The 24,573-nt window shown below is 41.7% G+C and overlaps 2 protein-coding genes across 10 annotated transcripts in view; one reads left to right on the plus strand and one right to left on the minus strand.

The window, feature by feature from the left end:
* The window catches only part of CARD9 (caspase recruitment domain family member 9), a 173,761-nt gene extending 154,965 nt beyond the window's left edge, over nt 1-18,796 (plus strand). Inside the window, exon 14 of the mRNA XM_073640130.1 lies at nt 18,750-18,796. Coding sequence (XP_073496231.1) covers nt 18,750-18,781 — 32 coding nt within the window. The 3' untranslated portion in view covers nt 18,782-18,796. The remainder of the gene's footprint in view (nt 1-18,749) is intronic.
* Nucleotides 1-24,573, minus strand: part of GPSM1 (G protein signaling modulator 1) — a 242,000-nt gene that overhangs the window by 92,255 nt on the left and 125,172 nt on the right. The window lies entirely within an intron of this gene.

A 24,573-nucleotide genomic window follows, 5' to 3' on the forward strand; every position in this document is an offset into this window, starting at 1 on the left:
AAAACAAAAAAAAAAACAAGAGAGGAGCTGCATGTGGGTCAAGTGGATTGGCACAATGAGCTGTGCACCGTTTACCCAAGGGGCCTGAGTCTACGGAGGATGGCAGAGCAGATCTAGACGTCCAAAAGACTTTTCAATACGTTACAAGAGAGATAAAAAAAAAAGTTTGCACCCCTGAGGATAGATTACTTTGAACCTTAAAGAATCACCAAATCCGAGGCAACATTTTATTGTTCATGCTTTGTAATATCTTATTTATGAGCCTGAATTTGCAGCCACCATAGGTCATATATTAGTGAACTATATAAATATGTATTATTTATTCTGATTGATGAGAATAGGGGGCAGATGTGTAGTACCCGGCCATGGCCATTATGGAGTTGACAGAGCTGTGTAGCTCCATGACTGAGTACTTGCACCCAATACCCCACATTGCCTGGGGTGTCGCACCTTTATCAATCAGATATTGATGACCTATCCTAAGGATATGCCATCAATATAAAAGTCCAGGACAATCCCTTTAATCTCAATTACTTCTGCTGCAAGTGCCAAAATCCTTCAGCAGAATGTGGTCAGATCCTGGCCAACATAAAGCCAGTCAGCAGAACCTGGGCCGCCTGTGTCCGCACTGCATTTTCAATCATACTTAGAGTTGGACTGGCTCACCAGAGAACCATAGAATCCTCCGGTGGGCCCTGGCTTCTCCTTCACGAGAGTTCATAGTGCAAATCTTGCAGCTGCTATGGGGCTCTTGAGTAGGGGAGAAAGGTGGTGGGCCCTCAGAATCAAATCCTCTGGTGGGCTCAATGTTCTTCAGTCTGACACTGATCATACTTGCCACGTTTTTAGGATGGATATTCAGTGCAGCACACACCCTTTCTGAAGGCCTTACCACCTCCCATAACCCAATCAACACTTTCCTCTAAAGCACAATCGAATTCCGGGACTTTATCTAATCACAGATCATGCCAATGTCGGGCGCTGGACACATTTCTTGAAGATTTCCAGGAGGAAGAGATTAGGTATTGCCAGGAAAATTTGCCAACTCACCCCCAGGAGCCTCACAGATGTTTCAGGAGAGTTGGCAAATATATGTTTCAAATAACAAAACAACTAAAAGATCGATAAAAACTAATGCAAAAAAAACAAACACCCTTAACAATCAAATCTCACTCCTTCACTTTTCATTTGCACCAGTTTTGATATATCCCAATATCTGGTTGACAGGTCTTATAGGACAACAAAGGAGGACTTGAAATTCCCTAAAGGGAATTAATCAAATAATTAAATTGCATTGGGAATTTCATCAGATCATTGGATTTTTTTTTCCCTCCAATGCAAAAAGAGAGCGACCATTGTTCTCTCTAAGATACAATTCCAGAATTGGGTCATGGCCCTTTGTAAAGCTTCACTCCTAGAAATGACTACTCCACAAAGGCCACGTACTGAAAGAATATTTCCAATTTAGTATCCCATATAACAATAGCAGAATTCAGGCAGTGGGAAAGGTTTATCCGTATCTATATATAATGGTCAACATTCCTTCAGCTATTAGTACATGTCTTCAGCTCGCTGACAGTAATTACTGTCAGGTCTCCTGTGGTCATTAAATCCTGTATCTCTGGAAGTTCAAAGCCTGTTCCTCAGCAATGTTCTTCCTTCAGGATCAAGAGGACTGCCTCCTCTCTAGGCCTCTGTGATAAGAATACACCAAGAAGCTGAGAGCAGCTTCACACGGACTGAGGAAGATGGAGAACAATACTCTGCGGGGATTAGACGCCTCTGGGGAAATAATAAGGGCACTGTAGGTGATCATGTAAAAGATTTCATTGGCCAGCTCATCTGATACGACTCCTGTGTTGGTATTTAAGAGGTTGACCCCTTTGGACAGTCCCTATTTGTTAGAAGAGTCCTCTGATAATGAGCTGATCACAGATTTTCTGGCTTCTGTGATCCCCAGTGAAGCGGTCATCCAGACAGCATGAAAACTAGACCGATTCCCTAATTATATAAAACAATGTTTTATAATGAAATGTTTCGGATTTTCAGAAAGAAAAAATAGTTTGAAAAACAAGCCTGGCAAGATGAGAAGTGTCTGCTGAGTGGCTTTCTGCTTCTGTGACCTCATCCTGCCCAGCTTGGTTTGATTGACAGGTCTCTCCCTATTCACTGGGAGATGCAGCAGGAGGGAGCTGCCCAGCGTACTCTTCTCACCATGCCAAGAGTTCCCTCTGAGGGAGCCTGTTTGTATATGACGCTACCAGTGATTGACAAGTCTCACCCTTTATGCATATAGGAAGAGACCTGTCAAACAAGCCAAGCTGGGAGACGCAGTAGAGAGCAGCCCTAAGGACTTTTCTCCCCTTGCTCTGGCTCCTCTCCCAGAAAATCAGTCTGTATTTAATATGACCAGTGCTTTGGGTAGCATAAAACATCTGACAGCTTTCCTTTGATCCAGAGGGAAACTAGTCAGCAAACATCACCTCCGCAGGAGAAATGGAGTATTGCACATCTTCAGCTACAGCCAAGCCATCATCAGAAAATGATCTATTGTTTAAATTAAATGTGTTTTTTTTTTTTTTATACAGATTGTGATCTGTAAACAAAATTGTTACAAATATGTAAAAAAAAAAAAAATTAACAGTTTTCACTGGTCACTGGGGCTATTTTTCTTAGACAATTATTTCCTGTTTCAGGAAACAACACATGTACATAGCCACAATGGTCACACCCCAGCCCTATCTTTTGTATTGAATTGTCTAATGAGCATGTGCAAAGATCAGGTACAGGGAGCAAAGGCGGGTCAGCAGTGACATCAGCAATGACAACCTGTCATTGTAATCCTGCCTCTGATAATATGGACCATTGCTGTAAATAGGAAGTATGAGTCAAAAAAACCCTAGTGGCCAGTGTGAAAATTTCAAGATCACCTTTCTTTTTCATGATATTAAAAAAAAATTACAAAATAAAAAAAAAAAAATACATGCAACACAAAAACCTGATTTAAAACAGGTCATTTTCTGATCATTGCTTTCTTTTAACCCCTTTACCCCTGAGGGTGGTTTGCACATTAATGACCGGGCCAATTTTTACATTTCTGACCACTGTCACTTTATGAGGTAATTACTCTGGAACGCTTCAACGGATCCCACTGATTCTGAGATTGTTTTTTCGTGACATATTGTACTTCATGATTGTGGTAAAATTTATTCGATATCACTTGCGTTTATTTGTGAAAAAAATGTAAATTTGGCGAAAATTTAGAAAATTATGCAATTTTCAAAATTTTAATTTTTATGCCCTTAAATCAAAGAGATGTGTCATACAAAATAGTTAATAAATAACATTTCCAACATGTCTACTTTACATCAGCACAATTTTGGAACCAAAATTTTTTATTTTTTTTTGTTAGGGAGCTATGAGGATTAAAAGTTGACCAGCAATTTCTCATTTTTCCAAAGAAATTTATAAAACCATTTTTTTAAGGACCACATCATATTTGAAGTCACTGAGGGGTCTTTATGACAGAAAATACCCAAAAGTGACACCATTCTAAAAACTGCACCCCTCAAGGTGCTAAAAACCACATTCAAGAACTTTATTAACCCTTCAGGTGCTTCACAGGAATTTTTGGAATGTGGAAGAAAAAAATTAACATTTAACTTTTTTCACAAAAATGTTACTTTAGACCCAATTTTTTTTATTTTTGCAGGGGTAACAGGAAAAAATGGACCCCAAAATTTGTTGTGCAATTTCCCCTAGGCACGCAGATACCCCATATGTGGGGAAAAAACACTGTTTGGGCGCACGGCAGGGTTTGGAAGGGAAGGAGCGCCATTTGACTTTTTGAATGTAAAATTTGCTGGAATAATTAGCGGATGCCATGTTGCGTTTGGAGAGCCCCTGATGTGCCTATACAGTGGAAAACCCCCACAACTGACACCATTTTGGAAACTAGACCCCTCAAGGATTTTATCAAGGGGTATAGTGAACATTTTGAACCCAGAGGTAAGACACAGAATTTGATAACATTAGGTCATCATATTGAATAAGTTGTCATTAGTCTTGAGCGCAAGTGCTCGCTACTTGAGTTTGCATCGGGCACTCAGGTATTCACCATGTATCAAGGGTGCTCGAGTGACATGCTCGAATCCCCGCCTGCATGTTTCACGGTTATTAGACACCCAAAAAAAAAAATGCGGGGGATCGCTTGTGCATGGCAGGCAATCCCAGTGAGGTTTTTTGGCCGCGAAGCATATGGGGCGGAGACTCGAGCATGTCACTCGAGCACCCGCGATACTCAGTGCATACCCAAGGACCCGATGCAAACTCAACTAGCGAACACTTGCTCTCAACACTAGTTGCCATATCATCATCTTTCTTTTTTTTTTTTTTTTTTTTTTTTTACTTTTGAAAAAAATCCAATCCCAACCCTAATCCCAACCCCAACTCTAGCCCAACCCTGACCTGAGAGTTTATTGTTTACGCCGTTCCTCATGTGGTATAAGTGATTAGACGACTTTATTCTTCGGGTCGGTGCGACTAGAGATACCAGAATCATATCGGGTTTTTATGATTGACAGCTGTCACACACTAAAAGACGCATGTTTTGTAAAATCTAGTTTTTGCATCACCATATTTTGAGAGCTATAATTTTTCAAGATTTTGGCCGACAGAGTCATGTGACGGCTTGTTTTTTGAGGGATGAGTTGACGTTTTTATTAGTGCCATTTTCAGGCACGTGACATTTTTTGATCCCTTTCTATTCTGATTTTTGGGAGGCAGAATAAACAAAAACCAACAATTCAGGAATTGTTTTTTTTTTTATTTTTTTATTCCACTCTGCATGTGGTAAAATTGATAAGGCAGCTTTATTTCTTTGGGTCAGTACGTTTACAGCGGTACCACATTTATATCGTTTTTCTATGTTTTGGCGCTTTTACATAATAAAAGCAATTTTATAGAAAAAAATATTTTTTTGCATCGCTTTATTCTGAGAGCTATAACTTTTTTATTTTTCGGATGATGGAGCTGTATGGCGGCTTGTTTTTTTGCGGGATGAGATGACGTTTTCAGCGGTACCATTTTTATTTATATTCGTCTTTTTGATCGCGTGTTATTCCATTTTTTGTTTGGCGGTATGATGATAAAGCATTGTTTTTTGCTTCGTTTTTTTAATTTTTTTTATACCGTGTTCACTGAAGGGGTTAACTAGTGGGACAATTTTATAGGTCAGGTCGTTCCGGACGCGGCGATACCAAATATGTGTACTTTTATTGTTTGTTGTTTTTCATAACAATGTACCCATCAATAAATATTATACTTTTATTTTTGGTGGATTATTTTTTTTATTTTTTATATATTTTTACAATTTTTTTTCATTTTTTTTTTCACTGACAGTTTTTTTTTACTTTTATACTTTGTCACACTATGGGACTTTCACTTTTTTTTACTCTTATCGCCTGCATAGCACAGGAATGGAGCACCATACCTGTGCTATGCAGGCTGTCAGCCCTGTACAGGGAGAAGATAGTTTGGTCATGCACTGCGCATGACCAAAAAATCTTACTGCGGTCTGGTGACCCGGATGTTGTCATGACGACATCGGGTCGTCATAGCAACATCCGGGAAGCCGCGGCAGACAGCGCTGGAGGCCGGAAGAGGAGGTGAATATTGCGATCACCTCCCCTTAGCCACCGCAATGCAGCGATCGACTTTGATCGCAGCATTGTGGGGGTTAATGTGCCAGGAGCGGTGCGGGACCGCTCCCTGCACATAGCACCAGGTGTCAGCTGTGACAATCAGCTGACACCCGGCGGCGATCGCGCCCGCACAGCCTGTGTGCGCATGCGATCGCAATGACGTATTAATAAGGGTCAGGCTCTTAAAGTCCACGGCACAGACGCGTATTAATACATCTTGGGCTTTAAAGGGGTTAAAAATGTGCAGTATGCACTAAGGGGAAACGTTTCTTCTTGCAGAGAGTGCCAAGCGTAAGGAGACTTGTAGGCCATTCAATGCTCCTCTGGGAATTTAAATATGCAAATAGCCTCTTCAGAGAGGAAGAGGACTTGAACTTTAGTGTCACCTATTGGAAATAGCAATCCTAAAAGTCAATATTGACACTTTAACCAGCCTTTAAACATGACAGCATAAGAAGCCAAACCAGAACCTCCATTTGCAGACGTGTTTCGGGGTGTTTGCCCTTCCTCAGTGTAAAGCACAAAGTCAAATTTGATTGTATGAGAGGCCTCTGACTGGGGTTCTAAAGAGGGAACTTATCTCCTTGCAGAGAGTGCCATGCCGGCAGAAGGAGACTTATAGGCCATGCAATACTCCTCTGAGAATTTAACCAGCACAAGCCTACTCATCTTTGTATCCACTTTCTGCTTTGACTAATATAATCAAGAGTCCTGATCACAAATTTTTAGTTTTTGGCCTATTTCACCCATTATAAAGTTGTTCAGAATTTTTGCAATGATGAAGAACTGTTCCAGAATGGAGAGGTGTAACGCCATTTAAATTTTGCTATGTGGTCCCACTGTTTTATGCATACCCACACATGCATTATACAATTTGCAGCAAATCTTGAGTAAAACATGGGGCAACTGAAGCTGTCAGTTTAATATTCAACTTCCAATGACATTTGCATTTGAAAAAAAAAACAAAGAAAAACTTATTTTGCAAACTTTCATTGAGAAAGCAGCTGAGAGAAAATATATATTTCCACAATACATCTCTCTTTAAACTCATGCATACGACTTAAAGACACAATGAAAGAATATCATGTGTCAACAGATCGGATAATGAGTCTGCTCAGCTTACAGAACGCGGCTTGAATGGGAAAGCAGAAATGTTTTGTAACAGATGTATTTCTTCAGCCGACTATTGTAAGATTTCGCTGAGCTTCTCTTGCTGAAGACCATTCTGAATCTCAAGGCAGCCTACACGCTCCTTTGTGCTGGATTCAATCCTTGTGACTTTCGGATTCAGATGGTTGATGAAGAATTATTGTTTTTTTTCTTATTCTGCAACCTGGCAGCAAGTTTTCAACTGCCTTGAGTCACAATCATAAGGGAAAAAGAATCTAAGGTTTACAAACAACAGCCCTAAGACATCTCCAAATACCTCCACATAATGCCCACATAATAGTGCTATTCAGTACTCATATATTACCCTCGTACAATGCACAAATAACACCGCCAGTAATCCCACATAGAACTTTGTATAGTTTCCACATAATAAATAGTACCACCATACAATGCCCAAGTAAGAGAGCTCAGTGAGGCTGGCGACCAAAATGGTAAGTAATGCATACTAGAATTTGCAATTGGCAATAAGAATTTACAGTCTTGTCTCCATATCGCTGCTTCCTCCTCCCTTTCTACATTTAGCTGATGCATGAGAGGCACTTCTGACAGGTCCGTCTCTGATGTCACACACCGCTTATCTCCACATAGGGGAGTATTTATATACTTTAATTCATCTTATTAGTGGTCTGACCAAATTCATACATAGGGGCAGTATTACAGTATATTCTTGTACATAGCGGCAGTATTATAGTAGTTATATTCTTGTACATAGGGGTCAGTATTATAGTAGTTATATTCTTGTACATAGGGGCAGTATTATAGTAGTTATATTCTTGTACATAGGAGCACTATTATAGTAGTTATATTCTTGTATATAGGGGTCAGTATTATAGTAGTTATATTCTTGTACATAGGGGCAGTATTATAGTAGTTATATTCTTGTACATAGGGGCAGTATTATAGTAGTTATATTCTTGTACATAGGGGACAGTATTATAGTAGTTATATTCTTGTACATAGGGGCAGTATTATAGTAGTTATATTCTTGTATATAGGGGGCAGTATTATAGTAGTTATATTCTTGTACACAGGGGACAGTATTATAGTAGTTATATTCTTGTACATAGGGGCAGTATTATAGTAGTTATATTCTTGTACATAGCGGCAGTATTATAGTAGTTATATTCTTGCACATAGGGGCAGTATTATAGTATATTCTTGTACATAGGAGCTGTATTATAGTAGTTATATTCTTGTACATAGGAGCAGTATTATAGTAGTTATATTCTTGTACATAGGGGGCAGTATTATAGTAGTTATATTCTTGTACATAGGAGCAGTATTATAGTAGTTATATTCTTGTACATAGGGGGCAGTATTATAGTAGTTATATTCTTGTACATAGGGGGCAGTATTATAGTAGTTATATTCTTGTACATAGGGGCAGTATTATACACTGCTCAAAAATATAAAGGGAACACTTAAACAACACAATGTAACTTCAAGTCAATAACACTTCTGTGAAATCTACCTGTCCAGTTATGAAGCAACACTGATTGTGAATCAATTTTTCCTGCTGTTGTGCAAATGGAACAGACAACTGGTAGAAATGCTCGGCAATTAGCAAGATACCCTCTATAAAGGAGTGGTTCTGCAGGTGGTGACCACAGACCATTTCTCTGTTCTCATCCTTTTTGGCTGTTGTTTTGGTCACTTTTTCATTTTGCCATTGCTCGCACCCCTAGAGGTACAGTAGCATGAGGCGGTGTCTACAGTACAACCCACAGAAGTTGCTCAGGTAGTGCAGTTCATCCAGGATGGCACATCAGTGCGAGTTGTGGCAAGAAGGGTAGCTGTGTCTGTCAGCACAGTGTCCAGAAGCATGGAGAAGATAACAGGAGATGTGGAGGGAGCCATAGGAGGGCAACAACCCAGCAGCAGGACCGTTACCTCCTCCTTTGTGCAAGGAGGAACAGGAGGAGCACTGCCAGAGCCCTGCAAAATGACCTCCAGCAGGCCACAAATGTGCATGTGTCTGCACAAACGGTTAGAAACCGACTCCATGAGGGTGGTATGAGGGCTGGACGTCCACAGATGGGGGTTGTGCTCACAGCCCAACACTGTGCAGGAACCTTGGCATTTGCCACAGAATACCAGGATTGGCAAAGTCGCCACTGGCGCCCCATGCTCTTCACGGATGAAAGCAGGTTCACACTGAGCACATGTGACAGACGTGACAGAGTCAGGAGACGCCGTGGAGAGCAATCTGCTGCCTGCAACATCCTTCAGCATGACCGGTTTGGCAGTGGGTCAGTAATGGTGTGGGGTGGCATTTCTTTGGAGGGCTGCACAGCCCTCCATGTGCTCGCCAGAGGTAGCCTGACTGCCATTAGGTACCGAGATGAGATTCTCAGACCCCTTGTGAGACCATATGCTGGTGCGGTTGGCCCTGGGTTCCTCCTAATGCAGGACAATGCCAGACCTCATGTGGCTGGAGTGTGTCAGCAGTTCCTGCAAGATGAAGGCGTTGAAGCTATGGACTGGCCCGCCCGTTCCCCAGACCTGAATCTGATTGAGCACATCTGGGACGTCATGTCTTGCTCCATCTACTAACGTCACATTGCACCACAGACTGTCCAGGAGTTGGCGGATTCTTTAGTCCAGGTCTGGGAGGAGATCCCACAGGAGACCATCCACAACCTCATCAGGAGCATGTCCAGGCGTTGTAGCGAGGTCAAACAGGCACGTGGAGGCCACACACAATACTGAGCCTCATTTTGACTTGTTTTAAGGACATTACATCAAAGTTGGATCAGCCTGTAGTGTGTTTTTCCACTTTAATTTTTTGGGGTGACTCCCAAATCCAGGCCTCCATTGGCTAATAAATTTGATTTCCATTGATGATTTTTGTGTGATTTTGTTGTCAGCACATTCAACTTTGTACAGAACAAAGAATTCAATGAGAATATTTTATTCATTCAGATCTAGGATGTGTTATTTGAGTGTTCCCTGTATTTTTTTTGAACAGTGTAGTATATTTTTGTACATGGGGCAGTATTATAGTAGTTATATTCTTGTATATAGGGGGCAGTATTATAGTAGTTATATTCTTGTGCATTGGGACAGTATTATAGTAGTTTTATTCTCGTACATAGAAGCAGTATTATAGTAGTTATATTACTGTACATAGGGGTCAGTTTATAGTAGATATATTCTGGTACATAGGAGCAGTATTATAGTAGTTATATTCTTGTACATAGGGGTCAGTATTATAGTAGATATTTTCTGGTACATAGGAGAAGTATTATAGTAGTTATATTCTTGTATATAGGAGAAGTATTATAGTAGTTATATTCTTGTATATAGGAGTATTATAGTAGTTATATTCTTGTACATAGGGGCAGTATTATAGTAGTTATATTCTTGTACATAGGAGCAGTATTATAGTAGTTATATTCTTGTACATAGGAGCAGTATTATAGTAGTTATATTCTTGTACTTAGAAGCAGTATGATAGTAGTTATATTCTTATACATAGGGGCAGTATTATAGTAGTTATATTCTTGTACATAGGAGCAGTATTATAGTAGTTATATTCTTGTATATAGGAGTATTATAGTAGTTATATTCTTGTACATAGGGGCAGTATTATAGTAGTTATATTCTTGTACATAGGAGCAGTATTATAGTAGTTATATTCTTGTACTTAGAAGCAGTATTATAGTAGTTATATTCTTATACATAGGGGCAGTATTATAGTAGTTATATTCTTGTAAATAGGGGCAGTATTATAGTAGTTATATTCTTGTAAATAGGGGCAGTATTATAGTAGTTATATTCTTGTACTTAGAAGCAGTATTATAGTAGTTATATTCTTATACATAGGGGCAGTATTATAGTAGTTATATTCTTGTACATAGGGGCAGTATTATAGTAGTTATATTCTTGTACATATGAGCAGTATTATAGTAGTTATATTCTTGTGCATAGGAGCAGTATTATAGTAGTTATATTCTTGTGCATAGGGGGGCAGTATTATAGTGGTTATATTCTTGTATATAGGGGGCAGTATTATAGTAGTTATATTCTTGTGCATTGGGACAGTATTATAGTAGTTTTATTCTCGTACATAGAAGCAGTATTATAGTAGTTATATTCTTGTGCATTGGGACAGTATTATAGTAGTTATATTCTTGTGCATTGGGACAGTATTATAGTAGTTTTATTCTCGTACATAGAAGCAGTATTATAGTAGTTATATTACTGTACATAGGGGTCAGTTTATAGTAGATATATTCTGGTACATAGGAGCAGTATTATAGTAGTTATATTCTTGTACATAGGGGTCAGTATTATAGTAGATATTTTCTGGTACATAGGAGAAGTATTATAGTAGTTATATTCTTGTATATAGGAGAAGTATTATAGTAGTTATATTCTTGTATATAGGAGTATTATAGTAGTTATATTCTTGTACATAGGGGCAGTATTATAGTAGTTTTATTCTTGTACATAGAAGCAGTATTATAGTAGTTATATTCTTGTGCATTGGGACAGTATTATAGTAGTTTTATTCTCGTACATAGAAGCAGTATTATAGTAGTTATATTCTTGTACATAGGAGCAGTATTATACTAGTTATATTCTTGTACATAGGAGCAGTATTATAGTAGTTATATTCTTGTACATAGGAGCAGTATTATAGTAGTTATATTCTTGTACATAGGGGACAGTATTATAGTAGTTATATTCTTGTACATAGGAGCAGTATTATAGTAGTTATATTCTTGTACATAGGAGCAGTATTATAGTAGTTATATTCTTGTACATAGGGGGCAGTATTATAGTAGTTATATTCTTGTACATAGGGGACAGTACTATAGTAGTTATATTCTTGTACAGAGGACCTGTCAGGGTCCACAGAAAATCAGCTCACACATGGATAAATGGTTCCCTATTGCATGGACGATTTTGTAGTATTGCAAGGTTCCATCATGAAGAAAATGTGTAAATCCAGCAAAAGGTTCAATAACATATTCTCTTTCATTTAGAGTCTACAAACATTAATAACCGTAGACGCGTTTCTGACTGATGTCTTTATTCATTGCATAGGGGGCAGTGTTGTAGTAGTTACATTCTTGTATATAGGGGGCAGTGTTGTAGTAGTTACATTCTTCTATATAGGGGGCAGTGTTGTAATAGTTACATTCTTGTATATAGGGGGCAGTGTTGTAGTAGTCTATTTTTGTACAGTAGTGTATTTTTGTGCATTATAATAGCTATATTTTTGTCCATTGGAGACTGAATTATAGTAGTTGTATTTGTACTTGTAGGCAGCATTAGTATTATATTTTTCTATATGAAAAGCAGTAGCATAGTAGTATTATAGTAGTTGCAATAGCCAGACAGGTCAATAAAAATTGTGTTTATTATTGTTATATACACATTTAAAATTGGTGACTAAAAATATGTATTCGGCTCATATCCATTTTACTTTTAATCCGAAGCATTGCTAAATAGTTTGATGTCGCATGCTACACTCTTAGCTTATTTATTGAATGCTTCTGGAGAGGGGAAGGAAGTTTAGTCCCCAAGCAACTGCCAAGTTTGCCATCCCCTGAAACCTGTATAACACTTTGAGATACGATTCCCCTATATCAATGAATAAAACTTGAATTTTATGACACAATATAACTGTGAAGCGTGTATTTTATTCCATATAATAAATGAGATATTCTCATGAAATAAAACGCACAGGTTAATGATAATTATTTTTTTAAACTCCAGATTATATAAAATGTGTCTGGGGAGTCATTTTCCCCTAACACGTTTCCATAAATCAACCATACAGCTGAGCGCAGTTATTTAAAGCAGATCCGTCCACCTTCCCAAGTGCTTGTTGTGAAAGGGAAGTAAATTTTCATGATATAATTAGCGCACCGTCACTTTAACTGTATATATTTAATGAAACCTGAGTTCAAAGTTACAGTAAGAAACCTATCCGACAACCTGGTACAGGCCGCTGGAATAGTTCAGGGATAAGCCACTTCGGTTCAATGTAACCTGTGTACCAGAAATTTTAAAAAAAGCCGATAGTGGAGATAAATCACGGTGTTTGGGAGTTAACGCTGAGGACGAATATCACCGATCACATTAGAACTCATTATTTTTTGACCGGGAGAGCAGCACATAAATTAATAACCTATACGGTGACATTACGGGGCTGGTAAAGGCTTCTCAGTGGCTGTGAACCCAATTAAAACTCCAGTGAATAAATCAATGTATGCGTATTAGCCATGGACAGATTACATGGAGTGTTTTACCAGCTCTAGGTAGCATTTGTAAAACTGTCAGATTTAGCAAATACCTATGAGACACAGACACTGTCGCTGGCTAATAGTGGACATTAAACATAAGTAAGGGAATAAATACAGAAGGAAAGTTAATAAACCCCCTATAAAATTTTGGCATCACATACATTGGGGCAGCAGGCTGTCACGGTAGGTAGCTTAGTATAATATCTTCGCCATGTTTGTTTTGGTTTCCTCCAACACCACCAGAGGAGATGAGACCCAGCTACACAGAACAGGAGCATGACCCCACTGGACCTATAATTATTACAGGTTCTCCTGAGTCCTGTCCTATGATCAATCAGCCCAAACTTGTCTCCAACACTCCGAAAAAAAAACGAATGATAGACTAATTGGCTTCCTAAAACATTGGCGTCTGTGTATTTTTACCTGTGTGATTCCTTACTAGTGCGCACAATGTACTAACGAGCCCTTGAAAGCACAAATCCTTCTAGATATTTTTTTTTCAGCTCCTTGAGGTGAACAGAGACGTGGTCTGAACCTATTGAAATTCTCTGTCTAGTGTACAGAACTGGCACCAGATCTCACAGTACAAGTTGCATAGATCTTACATGGATCTCTTAGACCTGTTGAGGCTGGTGTACCTGTATTGAAAATCCATGTCAGTATTAATTATTGAGCATTTTATAAGTCCGTCTAAAGAGTGGGAGAGCTCTTGTATTCAGTCACCGCCCACCCAGCCTGACAGCTGCGGCATGTACTGAGCAGTGTGAAAGGTCAGTAGGAAGGAGGGACCCTGAGGAAATGTCAATCAGGCTACGTGAGCATATTCAGAAGCAGCAGGGAGGAGGAATGCTGAGGAGTTGTCAATATGACTAGGTTTGCAGAAATTCAGAAGACGCAGGGAGGAGAGACACTGAGGAATTGTCAATCAGGCTAGTTGATCAATGATTAAGGAGTGGCAGGGAGGAGAAATGCTGAGGAGATGTCGATATGGCTAGGTGAGCTTAGATTCAGAAGAAGCAGGGAGGAGGGACACTGAGGAGCTCTCAATATTGCTATGTCAGCAGAAAACCAGAAGCAGGGAGGAGGGACACTGAGGAATTGTTAATCAGGCTAGGTGATCAGTGATTAAGAAGCAGCAGAGAGGAGCGACACTGAGGAGCTGTCTATATGGCTGCGTGAGCGAAGGTTCAGAAGTAGCACACTGAGGAGTTGTTAATATGGCTAGGTCAGCAGAGATTCAAAAGCAAAATGGAGGAGGGACATTGAAGAGCTATCAATATGGCTGGGCAAGCGAAAATTCAGAAGCAGCAGGGAGGAGACACACTTTAGGAGCTGTCAATATGGCTAGGTCCCCAGAGATTCAGAAGCAGCAGGGAGGATGGACATTGAGGAGCTGTCAAACAGGGTAGGTGGGCAGAAAATGAGTTTACACTTTCAGATCAATTATACAGCCTTTCGGACATGAATCTTCAAAGTAACTACACCAGCCTCATCAGAATTGTGAAATCTAATGACAGATTCACTTTAACTGGATATTTTGGCAGTCACAGAGGGGTTAACAATGATCAATCCCTGCAATTTTCATCTAATACGTCTACACTTCTAGCTGTTATCTAGGACTCTGGTTCGGTTTCATAGATTTAGAAATATCTTCCTGTTTTGCTGTTTCACAGCAGAGTTACCACTTCATTTTCCTATCATAATTTGCAAAGAAAAAAAAAATATCCTCACACCTTATAATTCTGAATCTCAGCTGCCAGGCATCTCTTGAGAAGCAGCACTTACTTCACTTATTCTGACTTGCGTCTTCTAAAAATCTCCATGTAAATTGTCATTCTACAGTCCCAATTCAGCACATTAGTCTATGTAGACTTGATAAATGAATGCAGCAGAAGACCAGCGCTCAGAAGAGCAACCATGGATGTGACTATCATTACTGAATAGAAAATGCTGCATGCATAGGTTTCTATAATTTCAGGGTAAACTCACAGCAGCATAACTTTGGCAGCTCTAGACACCGTGAAGCAGTTAGGTCTTAGGTCTCGGTTTTGTTGCAGGGGATCAGACTTCTGCCCACAGTTTCAAAGAGATGAGCTACAAATGACCCCTGACACTCAGCCATACAGATGGGACACACTAACTGGGGGTCCCATACCCAATACATAGCTGTCGTCTGACCGCTATCTCCCCCTACCATCCCATTCACAGGAGTGATCAGTTGATTGAGCGCTTGGGAGCTGAGATTCAACAGGCCAGAGCCTTCTCTCTCCCGACATCATCTATCAGGGGAGAGTTGGGAGGCCTCCATACAAATTAGATGATTGGAGGGCTTGGATGACAACGCCAACACTTTCCGATCTTGGAGCCGAATCAGTTCTCCTCCTTGACGGATAAAAAGACATAAAAAAGTCTTGAGTTCTCCGATTAACTACAGCTGATGGGCAATTAGTTTGAAGCGGTATCATTTCTATTTTTTTTTTTTTAGCAAATGAAAAGCACACTTGACCTTCATGGTTGCAATTAACAGCTACTGTCAGAAAACTAAAGTCTGATGTCAACGGTACTCAGCGTTCGTGTCTTTTCCATCTTTTACGAGGGAAGAAAACAAATAAAAACCATTCCAAGGAAAGTCATAGCAAATATATACAGCACAGAGGAGTGCAGAGGCTGCGTGCTAAAGACAACGCTCCTGTCTATGGCAGAGCTGAAGATAGCCAAGCGCTGTTTGAAGAAAGCGAGACCAGATGGTGTATTCAACTCTTCCTGGTCACGGAGAGAACAGAGGACAGCAGTTATCTGTTCTAATTATCTTTAGGGTCCCAAAAGTGGCACCCACCCTGATCTAACACTCCAGTGGATAGAAGATATCTTGTTTAATCTGGGATACCCCTTCGAATGTGGCTTTGTGGTAAACTGAAAATAATCCATGGTACAGCAAAGTTTCCTTGGTGCATTACAGTGAATTACCCCTTTTTACCCAATTCTGGCAGTACAAGGAACAAGCCCTTCCCATATAGTGTGCTGCACGGTTGTAAGTCCCAAGAATCTTGCAGAAGACAACCCCATTTAAAGTTGATTTGGATCTCGACCACTATATTGTCTTGCAATATATTCACATGCAATGTCCCAATGATCTGACCAGAGCTTGCAGTAATGTATACGCTTGCTCATTAAACAAGAATTTATAGACCGGCCCCCTAGACAAAGCTTCATTGTTAGCTACCCTTTACGCTTGGCCAAGAGCAGATATACCTACATGCAATATCATCTACGTCCGTGGCATGGTAGATTTTCTCAAAGCTTTGTGTCCTGCAACTCCTGACTGGCACATTATTTTGCAATTTCAGGAAGGGCCAGTAATTGGAAAAGTTGGCATTACCCAATGCTGGTTTTATTCCACCGTCCTTGCCTGGATGCTGGAAGCATCTGCGCGTGTCTCGCTTGCTGGGCTGATCCTAGGGATCTGTATTCATTGGCATGCAGCAAGGACTCAGCTGAGTAAATATCGTTGAACTTAATAAGAAAATGTCAAAAAATCTGCCCAGTTTAACCTGTTTATTTTCTCTCAAAACTTCGTGGCTGTGTAGGACGCATTTGAAAATGTTTCTACGCTAGAAACTTACTGGACTGGTCTACGAGGCAAAAGTAGAATTAATATCATGAGGTTGTATAGAGGTGTATCTTCCTCTTCTATCTGCACGAATCGTGTGCTCCCGAGTAAGGCCTCATTCAGACTTTTGTTTCACGTAAATGTTCTAACTGTGTTTCACAGGTAGAACACACACCCATAATAGTCTACAAGCATGTTCACATGTCCATGTAAAAAAAATAATAAAAACAGATGTTTTATCTGATTCGGGGATCAAACTAACCAACGCAAGTCAATTGGTCGTTGGGACAAAAAAATAAGCAGCACATTGAATGCCTCCCAGGTGTCATGCATCTGAATTCGAACCCTTGAGCCTGTGCATTGTGGTCGACTTCTCTGTCCACCTATCCACAATAGATACACCTTTTCTCCGGGTGTTTAGTTTCAGTTATCCTTGCTTAAGTCTTTTTAGGGTAACAGGTGTTTCATTTACACATTTGTCTGCCCTATCACCTTTCAGATGCGGCTTTATATACTTTCCCCCTGCTAGTATTTCCTGCTGGTGATAGTCTCAATTGGATGTTCAGCCATACTGCTGTAGTTTAAGCCAGTCAGTAAAAGACCAGCTAGGTTTTCATCTCTCTGATGTTGATGTTATTTACCCTGCACCTATCTTCTGTTTCTTTTTCGGAAGTAGGCGGCATATTCTCGATCAGTATGTATTTAATCCTTTATTTTGGATTTTGTAGTTTGTTTTACTCACTCTTGGATCTCTTTCTATTTCAGCACACTTTCCCTTATGTAGGTAATTCACACTCTGCTCTGCGCTCCAGTTCTTTAGGAGGAAAGTGAAGCGCTCGACGGCCTTTCATACAGAATAGGTCCGAGTTGCCATCGTCTAGTCTCTGGTTAGGACTATTTCAGCTCACACAGGAACCACTAGGGACTGAAGGGTCAGGATCTCTAGTCTGTACAGGAAATCGGCAGGGTCAGTTGCAGTTTTTAGAGTGTTACCTATTTTCCGGAGTGAGTTGCTACACTATCATAACACCAGGTTTGATACATGTGCTGTCCATTTTTTTTTTTACTGTTTAATTGGTAGGAAAGTCTTGGAAAATTTTTTTTTTTTGCATACGAGGCAAACCGATGCGGCACTGATGGAAAAATGAAATGGATTGACAGACCAAAAATTGGTGAAAACTGCACACAGTTGACACAGCAGACTGATGAAAATCGGTCCAAAAAAAAAAGAGTAAATAACAGATGTAATGTGAGATTTCCACAACCTTAGATATTAGAATTTCAGATCCACGTGGGAATTAGCCCCATTCAAAGGGGGTAACCCATGAGTAGCAATCCTACTTAATAATTGATCTGTCACTTTTATTTTTTTTATAATCTAAGCCGAAAAAAATAAAATGTCAATAAGAGGTGGATTTTAAGCACAAAATCCGCAGGAAATATTTATCTTTTATCATGAACCAGATTCCCCCATAAGATTAGAATATAATGTCAGAACGGATAGGACGAGAGTAAATATGATACTAGAAGGAATAACTTAGGTCTGACTGATACAGGGCACACAACTCCCACCATCCCCACCACCACAGAGCCTGTGCGCTTATCTGGATGCGGCTACATGGCAACACATTATGTGTGGCTTAAGCCGTCTTGATAAAACTAATTAAAGAATGTATTAAGATGATGACTAATTCCCTTTATCTTATCCGGCTCGGTTAATTGGACGTACATCACAGGCTGTTTACTTTATCACAGAAACGTGGAGCTGGCTATGCTGGCAGGATAAGGTCATTTGGAGAAGTCTGGTCGGGAGCCGCAGAAGAAATATTCTTCTATGTTAAAAGAGTCTCAATTACAGACAAGTGGCTTAGCCGAAAAGGAAAAAAAAACAACAAAACATTAAATAAAGCAACTTTTGTCTGATAGATTATCCAGACTATTCCTGTGTTGTATTTGAAGGACAATAATAAATGGGAAGGAATATGTGACCATGATCTTGTTCATCTCCAGGTGATCGAAGCCAGAAAGCAAGTGTGAAATGAAGATAAAGAGGGTTTCATTCACCGCGGATCAGTGAGATAAAAGTCAAGAGCTGTGTTTCTGAAATTGGGCAAGAGAAGATGAAGGCTGGTTTAGGACATTTTGACACACAAGATGCTTCATTGCAATAGCAACCAATTCTCCATGTTTAATACATTAGACAAGTCAAACACTAATCTCCATCAGGCTAAGAGCAAGATGACCTAAGGAGGCCACTATTTCGCCAGCTTGAAGATAAAAGATTGCCCTGTTTCCTATTCAATATTTTATCCAAACTTGGGAGAACTCAGATTTTTGCAAATCTTCTGGACGGCAACAAAACTTTCTAGAAATAAGTGTTTCTACATGGTGTCTTGGGTGTGATGCTGGATGCTTCTTTATGAAACTGGAGCCAAGGAATCCAATGGCACATCAGGGGGGCGAGAAATGGGGTGTGAAGGGTGAATGAAGGGGCACTGCCTATGGGAAAAATGTCCAACAGTGTGCTAGACACTAGCAGGGCCTCCTGGAAAGCCATCTGTGAAAGGTTGCAGTCTGCTTGTACAACAGGTGGCACCTAGCGGCCTTTTTTACCAATTGTATATATAACTAGGGTACTGATCCTTTGTTTTTCCTCCCTCGATGTAACAAACATAAGGGTCCATGTTCTACAAAAATTTAGGGACAGCAGGTCTAAAAGACCACTTTCTCCACTTACATTAATTACTACAAAAGTCCTGCAAGATTAAAGAAAGAAAGAAGCATGGCTTACGTACTGCCAAGAAACCAGGACCATGCCCACGTTACAGTGCTAATTCTCACCTGGGCTGCAGTCCCAAGTAAAAGTATTACCCGACAACCAGTGTGAAAAGGGAATCACCATGAAGGGAGAAATCGTCCCAAGTTCAGAAAGATACCTGCCTATTCTCAGTAGTAAACATGACCTTAAACGAAGCCTGGATATATGGGTCTTCTCATCTTGTTAAATTGGTAACACTGTAAAGTGTTTGTAAAAATAGGCAACTTTGCAATTTATCTCTTATTAAAAATCCTCTCTGTTCTCAAGAACGGAGGGATTTTTTTTCAATCCTTTAGTTTTCTGCGCATTGCCTGAATTACCGGCCACCTCTGCAGGCTATCAGCGGCGGCTGGTTTCCTAACCAAGTGCTGCTCTGTAGTCGCGGGATCGGCTCCGCTTCTCTGATGCTGCAGAGGCAATCCTACCTCCGGGCCAAACTGTCAATCATTAGGAGCGCACCGCCTTCCTCATCCCCTTACCCCCCTCACCACCAACAAAGGAAAAAGCTAATGAAAAAAAACGTCTAATGGGGTCCTAGTGCATGCCATCAAGTCAATTAGGTACTTGTGCAGTGGCTAAACAAGAGGCCTTAGAAGTGTACATGCTATCATCAGTACTGGAATAGCAGGATATAAATACCTCCATAAATCATGCCAAAATGTCAGATTGATAAAAATGCACTTAACTCTTGGACTCTTATCGGGTTCTGTTTGTATTGTTATAGTCGAAATGCCTTGAAACTAACTTTATCAGAATCCCATGTCCTTGGAAGCTGATGAACCGTGTACCCGAAACAAAGAACAAGGGCACATTCATTCCACAAGTGGATGAGCCGAGAGGTCCAGCCTTGTCCTCAGGATCCCCCTACACCATTAGTAACACGGATACTGCTGCGCTTACTACAAACCAATCTACAGTACATGCTTCCACCAGACATAAGTGCTGGAGAGCTTGGACTTGTCTAGTGTGGGATGTCCAATTCAAAAATATCTTTACATGTGGCAAAAGTATAAATATATAAAACTTACTTGTAGATTTGAAAGGAGCTTGTCAGTACAAAAGGACTGATCAAACCAAGCATAGGCGCTCAGAGCACCCTTGGCGTGGCAAAAAAGTTCAGTTCATCTGTGTCCACCCTCCTTTTCCTTGATTGATATCTCTGGCTTTACAGAAGGATGGCAGAGATTTATTGAAAACAATAGGTGGGATGGGGAAGGTACACCAGACTGTTTGGCCATGCCAAGGGTACACTGACTGCCTTTGCTTGGTTTGAAGTCATTTCCAATCTTCAGATATCAGTGTTGGTCCAAACAGCTCCACCTCTGGTTTGGGCTGGACTCAGGAGAGAATCTTGTGTTGGAAAGTGGCCAGTCGTGTATAGAAGATAATATTTTGCAAGACCATAGAAAGGAGGTATTGAATGGTGCACCCAGTTACACATGAGCTGTGCCATCCAATGTACTCCCAGAGACAATGAATGGAGCAGCAGGGTGAATGTGGAACCCATGGTTTCATTCAGTTCCTCCTTGCCAAGGTCTTGTGGCCAGAGGAGAACAAATGACAAGCATCTTCGGTTCTAGCGATTGATGAGCGTTCCTCTCACATCAACACAACCTGTCCAGTGGATAGGTGATAATTTTTGTAGCCTAGGACACTCCTTCAATGACCAGGCTTGCCGCCTTTATCCTAGTTGAAGCATACTCAAATAAGTGGTAACGTTTCTCCGAAGGAGACCACCAAGATAACATTGGGAGATTTATAGGCCATGTAATGCTTCCTGGGGAAATAAAGTATGCAAATAGCCTCTTCAAAGAGGAAGAGAATAGGGTCTCTTGTGCCACCTACTGGAAGTAGCAGTCCTAGAAGTCAATATTGACCCTTTAAATAGCCTTGCCATATGACCTGGGATATATAAGCCAAACCAGAATCTTCTCTAAAATGAAAAGAACTCCATTTGCAGAGAGCGGTTTTGGAGGTTACTGTCCCTCACCAGTGCAAAGTAGGCTGGGTGAAAAGCCTTCAACGGAAGATCTAGTAGGTGGAACTAGAGACCTTGTTCTCTTCCCATGCGAAGAGGCTATAAACAGAGTGGCTAACATATATTTGCCCATCAGGCACCGCAATTAATGAATTGGAAATCTCAAGGTCACAAAATAATTAAAGAGATGTAATTCGGCTCTGTGCTTGTAGATATTGTTGATCAAAGATAGCCAACTCTGATCCCATAATTTTTCGCATGACCCACTACTACCACCCCACTCGCCTTTACAGCCGCTCAAGGGTTAATCTCAATCCTTTCACTGTTTATGGAGCACCAAGGAACTGGAAAGCATCTGTATGAAGCACAGTAATTTTCCATTGTCACGGGTCTACTTTGTTTCAATATGCAGCGTCTCTGATTATATGGAGCGCAGACAGCTTGTAGTTTTGCAAATTAAGCTTTCTTCAATCCTTCCACCGCCCCTTTCCAGCCTCTGATTTGTCTTATTCTTTCCATGTCAGCGCTCATCCACACTTGCTTCCTTCGTATTCTATTCCTGTCTTGTAAATGTTTATTTTCTGCCAAACTGTTTTCTCCATCAAAATGACACTTGTGGCCTTTTTGCTTTGTCGGAAAGACTTTTTTTTCTCCCCCCCCCCAGTATCGCACATGAGCATTTTCTTCATGAGCGCAACACTTGTGTGTCGTGCTTAAACTACTTGTATTTTCATAATATTTTGACACAAGTCGCTATCGTGTGGTCTTCTATGAAACGTACAATGTCGCCACCTATCGGCTAAAGTATTAGGAAACGTATAAAAATGCTAACACTTCTAGCATGTAATTGTTTAGGGTTCTGGATGTTAATATGACAAAAATTTTAAACTCATGGCTATAAAATTAAACACACTGACCTGTGAAGTGAATAGTATTATTTAAGAACAATTTCTGCATCTGTCAAAGAGTCTAAGATAATTGGGCAAATGGCCAGATAGCGAGGTTACTGGTTCAAAGCATCTCCAAAATGACCGGTTCTTGTGGGGTGCTCCAGGTATAAGAGGAGTCTTGTGGGGTGCTCCTGGTATAAGAGGAGTCTTGTGGGGTGCTCCTGGTATAAGAGGAGTCATGTGGGGTGTTCCTGGCATTCGACAGGTCTGGGGATGTGCTGCTAGTATACGACGGGTCTGGGGAGGTGCTGCTGGTATGCGACGGGTCTGGGGAGGTGCTGCTGGTATGCGACGAGTCTTGTGAGGTGCTGCTAGTATACGACGGGTCTGGGGAGGTGGTGCGGTCATACGACGGGTCTGGCGAGGTGCTGCTAGTATACGACGGGTCTGGCGAGGTGCTGCTAGTATACGACGGGTCTGGGGAGGTGCTGCTGGTATAAGACGGGTCTGGGGAGGTGCTGCTGGTATAAGACGGGTCTGGGGAGGTGCTGCTGGTATACGACGGGTCTGGGGAGGTGCTGCTGGTATAAGACGGGTCTGGCGAGGTGCTGCTAGTATACGACGGGTCTGGGGAGGTGCTGCTGGTATACGACGGGTCTGGCGAGGTGCTGCTGGTATAAGACGGGTCTGGGGAGGTGCTGCTGGTATACGACGGGTCTGGGGAGGTGCTGCTGGTATGCGACGGGTCTGGGGAGGTGTTGATGGTATGCGACGGGTCAGGGGAGGTGTTGATGGTATGCGACGGGTCAGGGGAGGTGTTGATGGTATGCGACGGGTCAGGGGAGGTGTTGATGGTATGCGACGGGTCAGGGGAGGTGTTGATGGTATGCGACGGGTCAGGGGAGGTGTTGATGGTATGCGACGGGTCAGGGGAGGTGTTGATGGTATGCGACGGGTCAGGGGAGGTGTTGATGGTATGCGACGGGTCTGGGGAGGTGCTGCTGGTATACGACGGGTCTGGGGAGGTGCTGCTGGTATACGACGGGTCTGGGGAGGTGCTGCTGGTATACGACGGGTCTGGGGAGGTGCTGCTGGTATACGACGGGTCTGGGGAGGTGTTGATGGTATGCGACGGGTCTGGGGAGGTGTTGATGGTATGCGACGGGTCAGGGGAGGTGTTGATGGTATGCGACGGATCAGGGGAGGTGTTGATGGTATGCGACGGATCAGGGGAGGTGTTGATGGTATGCGACGGGTCAGGGGAGGTGTTGATGGTATGCGACGGGTCAGGGGAGGTGTTGATGGTATGCGACGGGTCTGGGGAGGTGTTGATGGTATGCGACGGGTCTGGGGAGGTGCTGCTGGTATGCGACGGGTCTGGGGAGGTGTTGATGGTATGCGACGGGTCTGGGGAGGTGTTGATGGTATGCGACGGGTCTGGGGAGGTGTTGATGGTATGCGACGGGTCTGGGGAGGTGCTGCTGGTATACGACAGGTCTGGGGAGGTGCTGCTGGTATACGACGGGTCTGGGGAGGTGTTGATGGTATGCGACGGGTCTGGGGAGGTGCTGCTGGTATACGACGGGTCTGGGGAGGTGTTGATGGTATGCGACGGGTCTGGGGAGGTGTTGATGGTATGCGACGGGTCTGGGGAGGTGTTGATGATATGCGACGGGTCTGGGGAGGTGTTGATGATATGCGACGGGTCTGGGGAGGTGTTGATGATATGCGACGGGTCTGGGGAGGTGTTGATGATATGCGACGGGTCTGGGGAGGTGCTGCTGGTACACGACGGATCTGGGGAGGTGATGCTGGCATATGACGGATCTGGGGAGGTGATGCTGGCATACGACGTGCCAGGGGAGGTGGTGCTGGTATACGACGGGTCTAAGGAGGTGGAGCTGGTATGCGGTCGGTCTTATCGCGTGGTCCTGGTATGCAGTGGTTAGTACCTACCAAAAGTGGTTCATAGAGCAACAACTTGGAAACAGGGTTATGGGTACTCAAGGCTTATTGATGAGCGTAGGAGAAAGAATTATCTCCCGTCTTATCAAATCCCACAGAAAAGCTATTGTAACCCAAAGTGTCAGAACACACAGAGCATGGGAGCCTTTTGTCTATAGGGTTTTGTAGCAGCAAACTGGTGAG

This window comes from Phyllobates terribilis, unplaced genomic scaffold (genome assembly GCF_046119375.1).
Source record: "Phyllobates terribilis strain yellow unplaced genomic scaffold, ASM4611937v1 Scaffold_7__3_contigs__length_470593459, whole genome shotgun sequence".
Lineage (NCBI taxonomy): Eukaryota > Metazoa > Chordata > Amphibia > Anura > Dendrobatidae > Phyllobates > Phyllobates terribilis.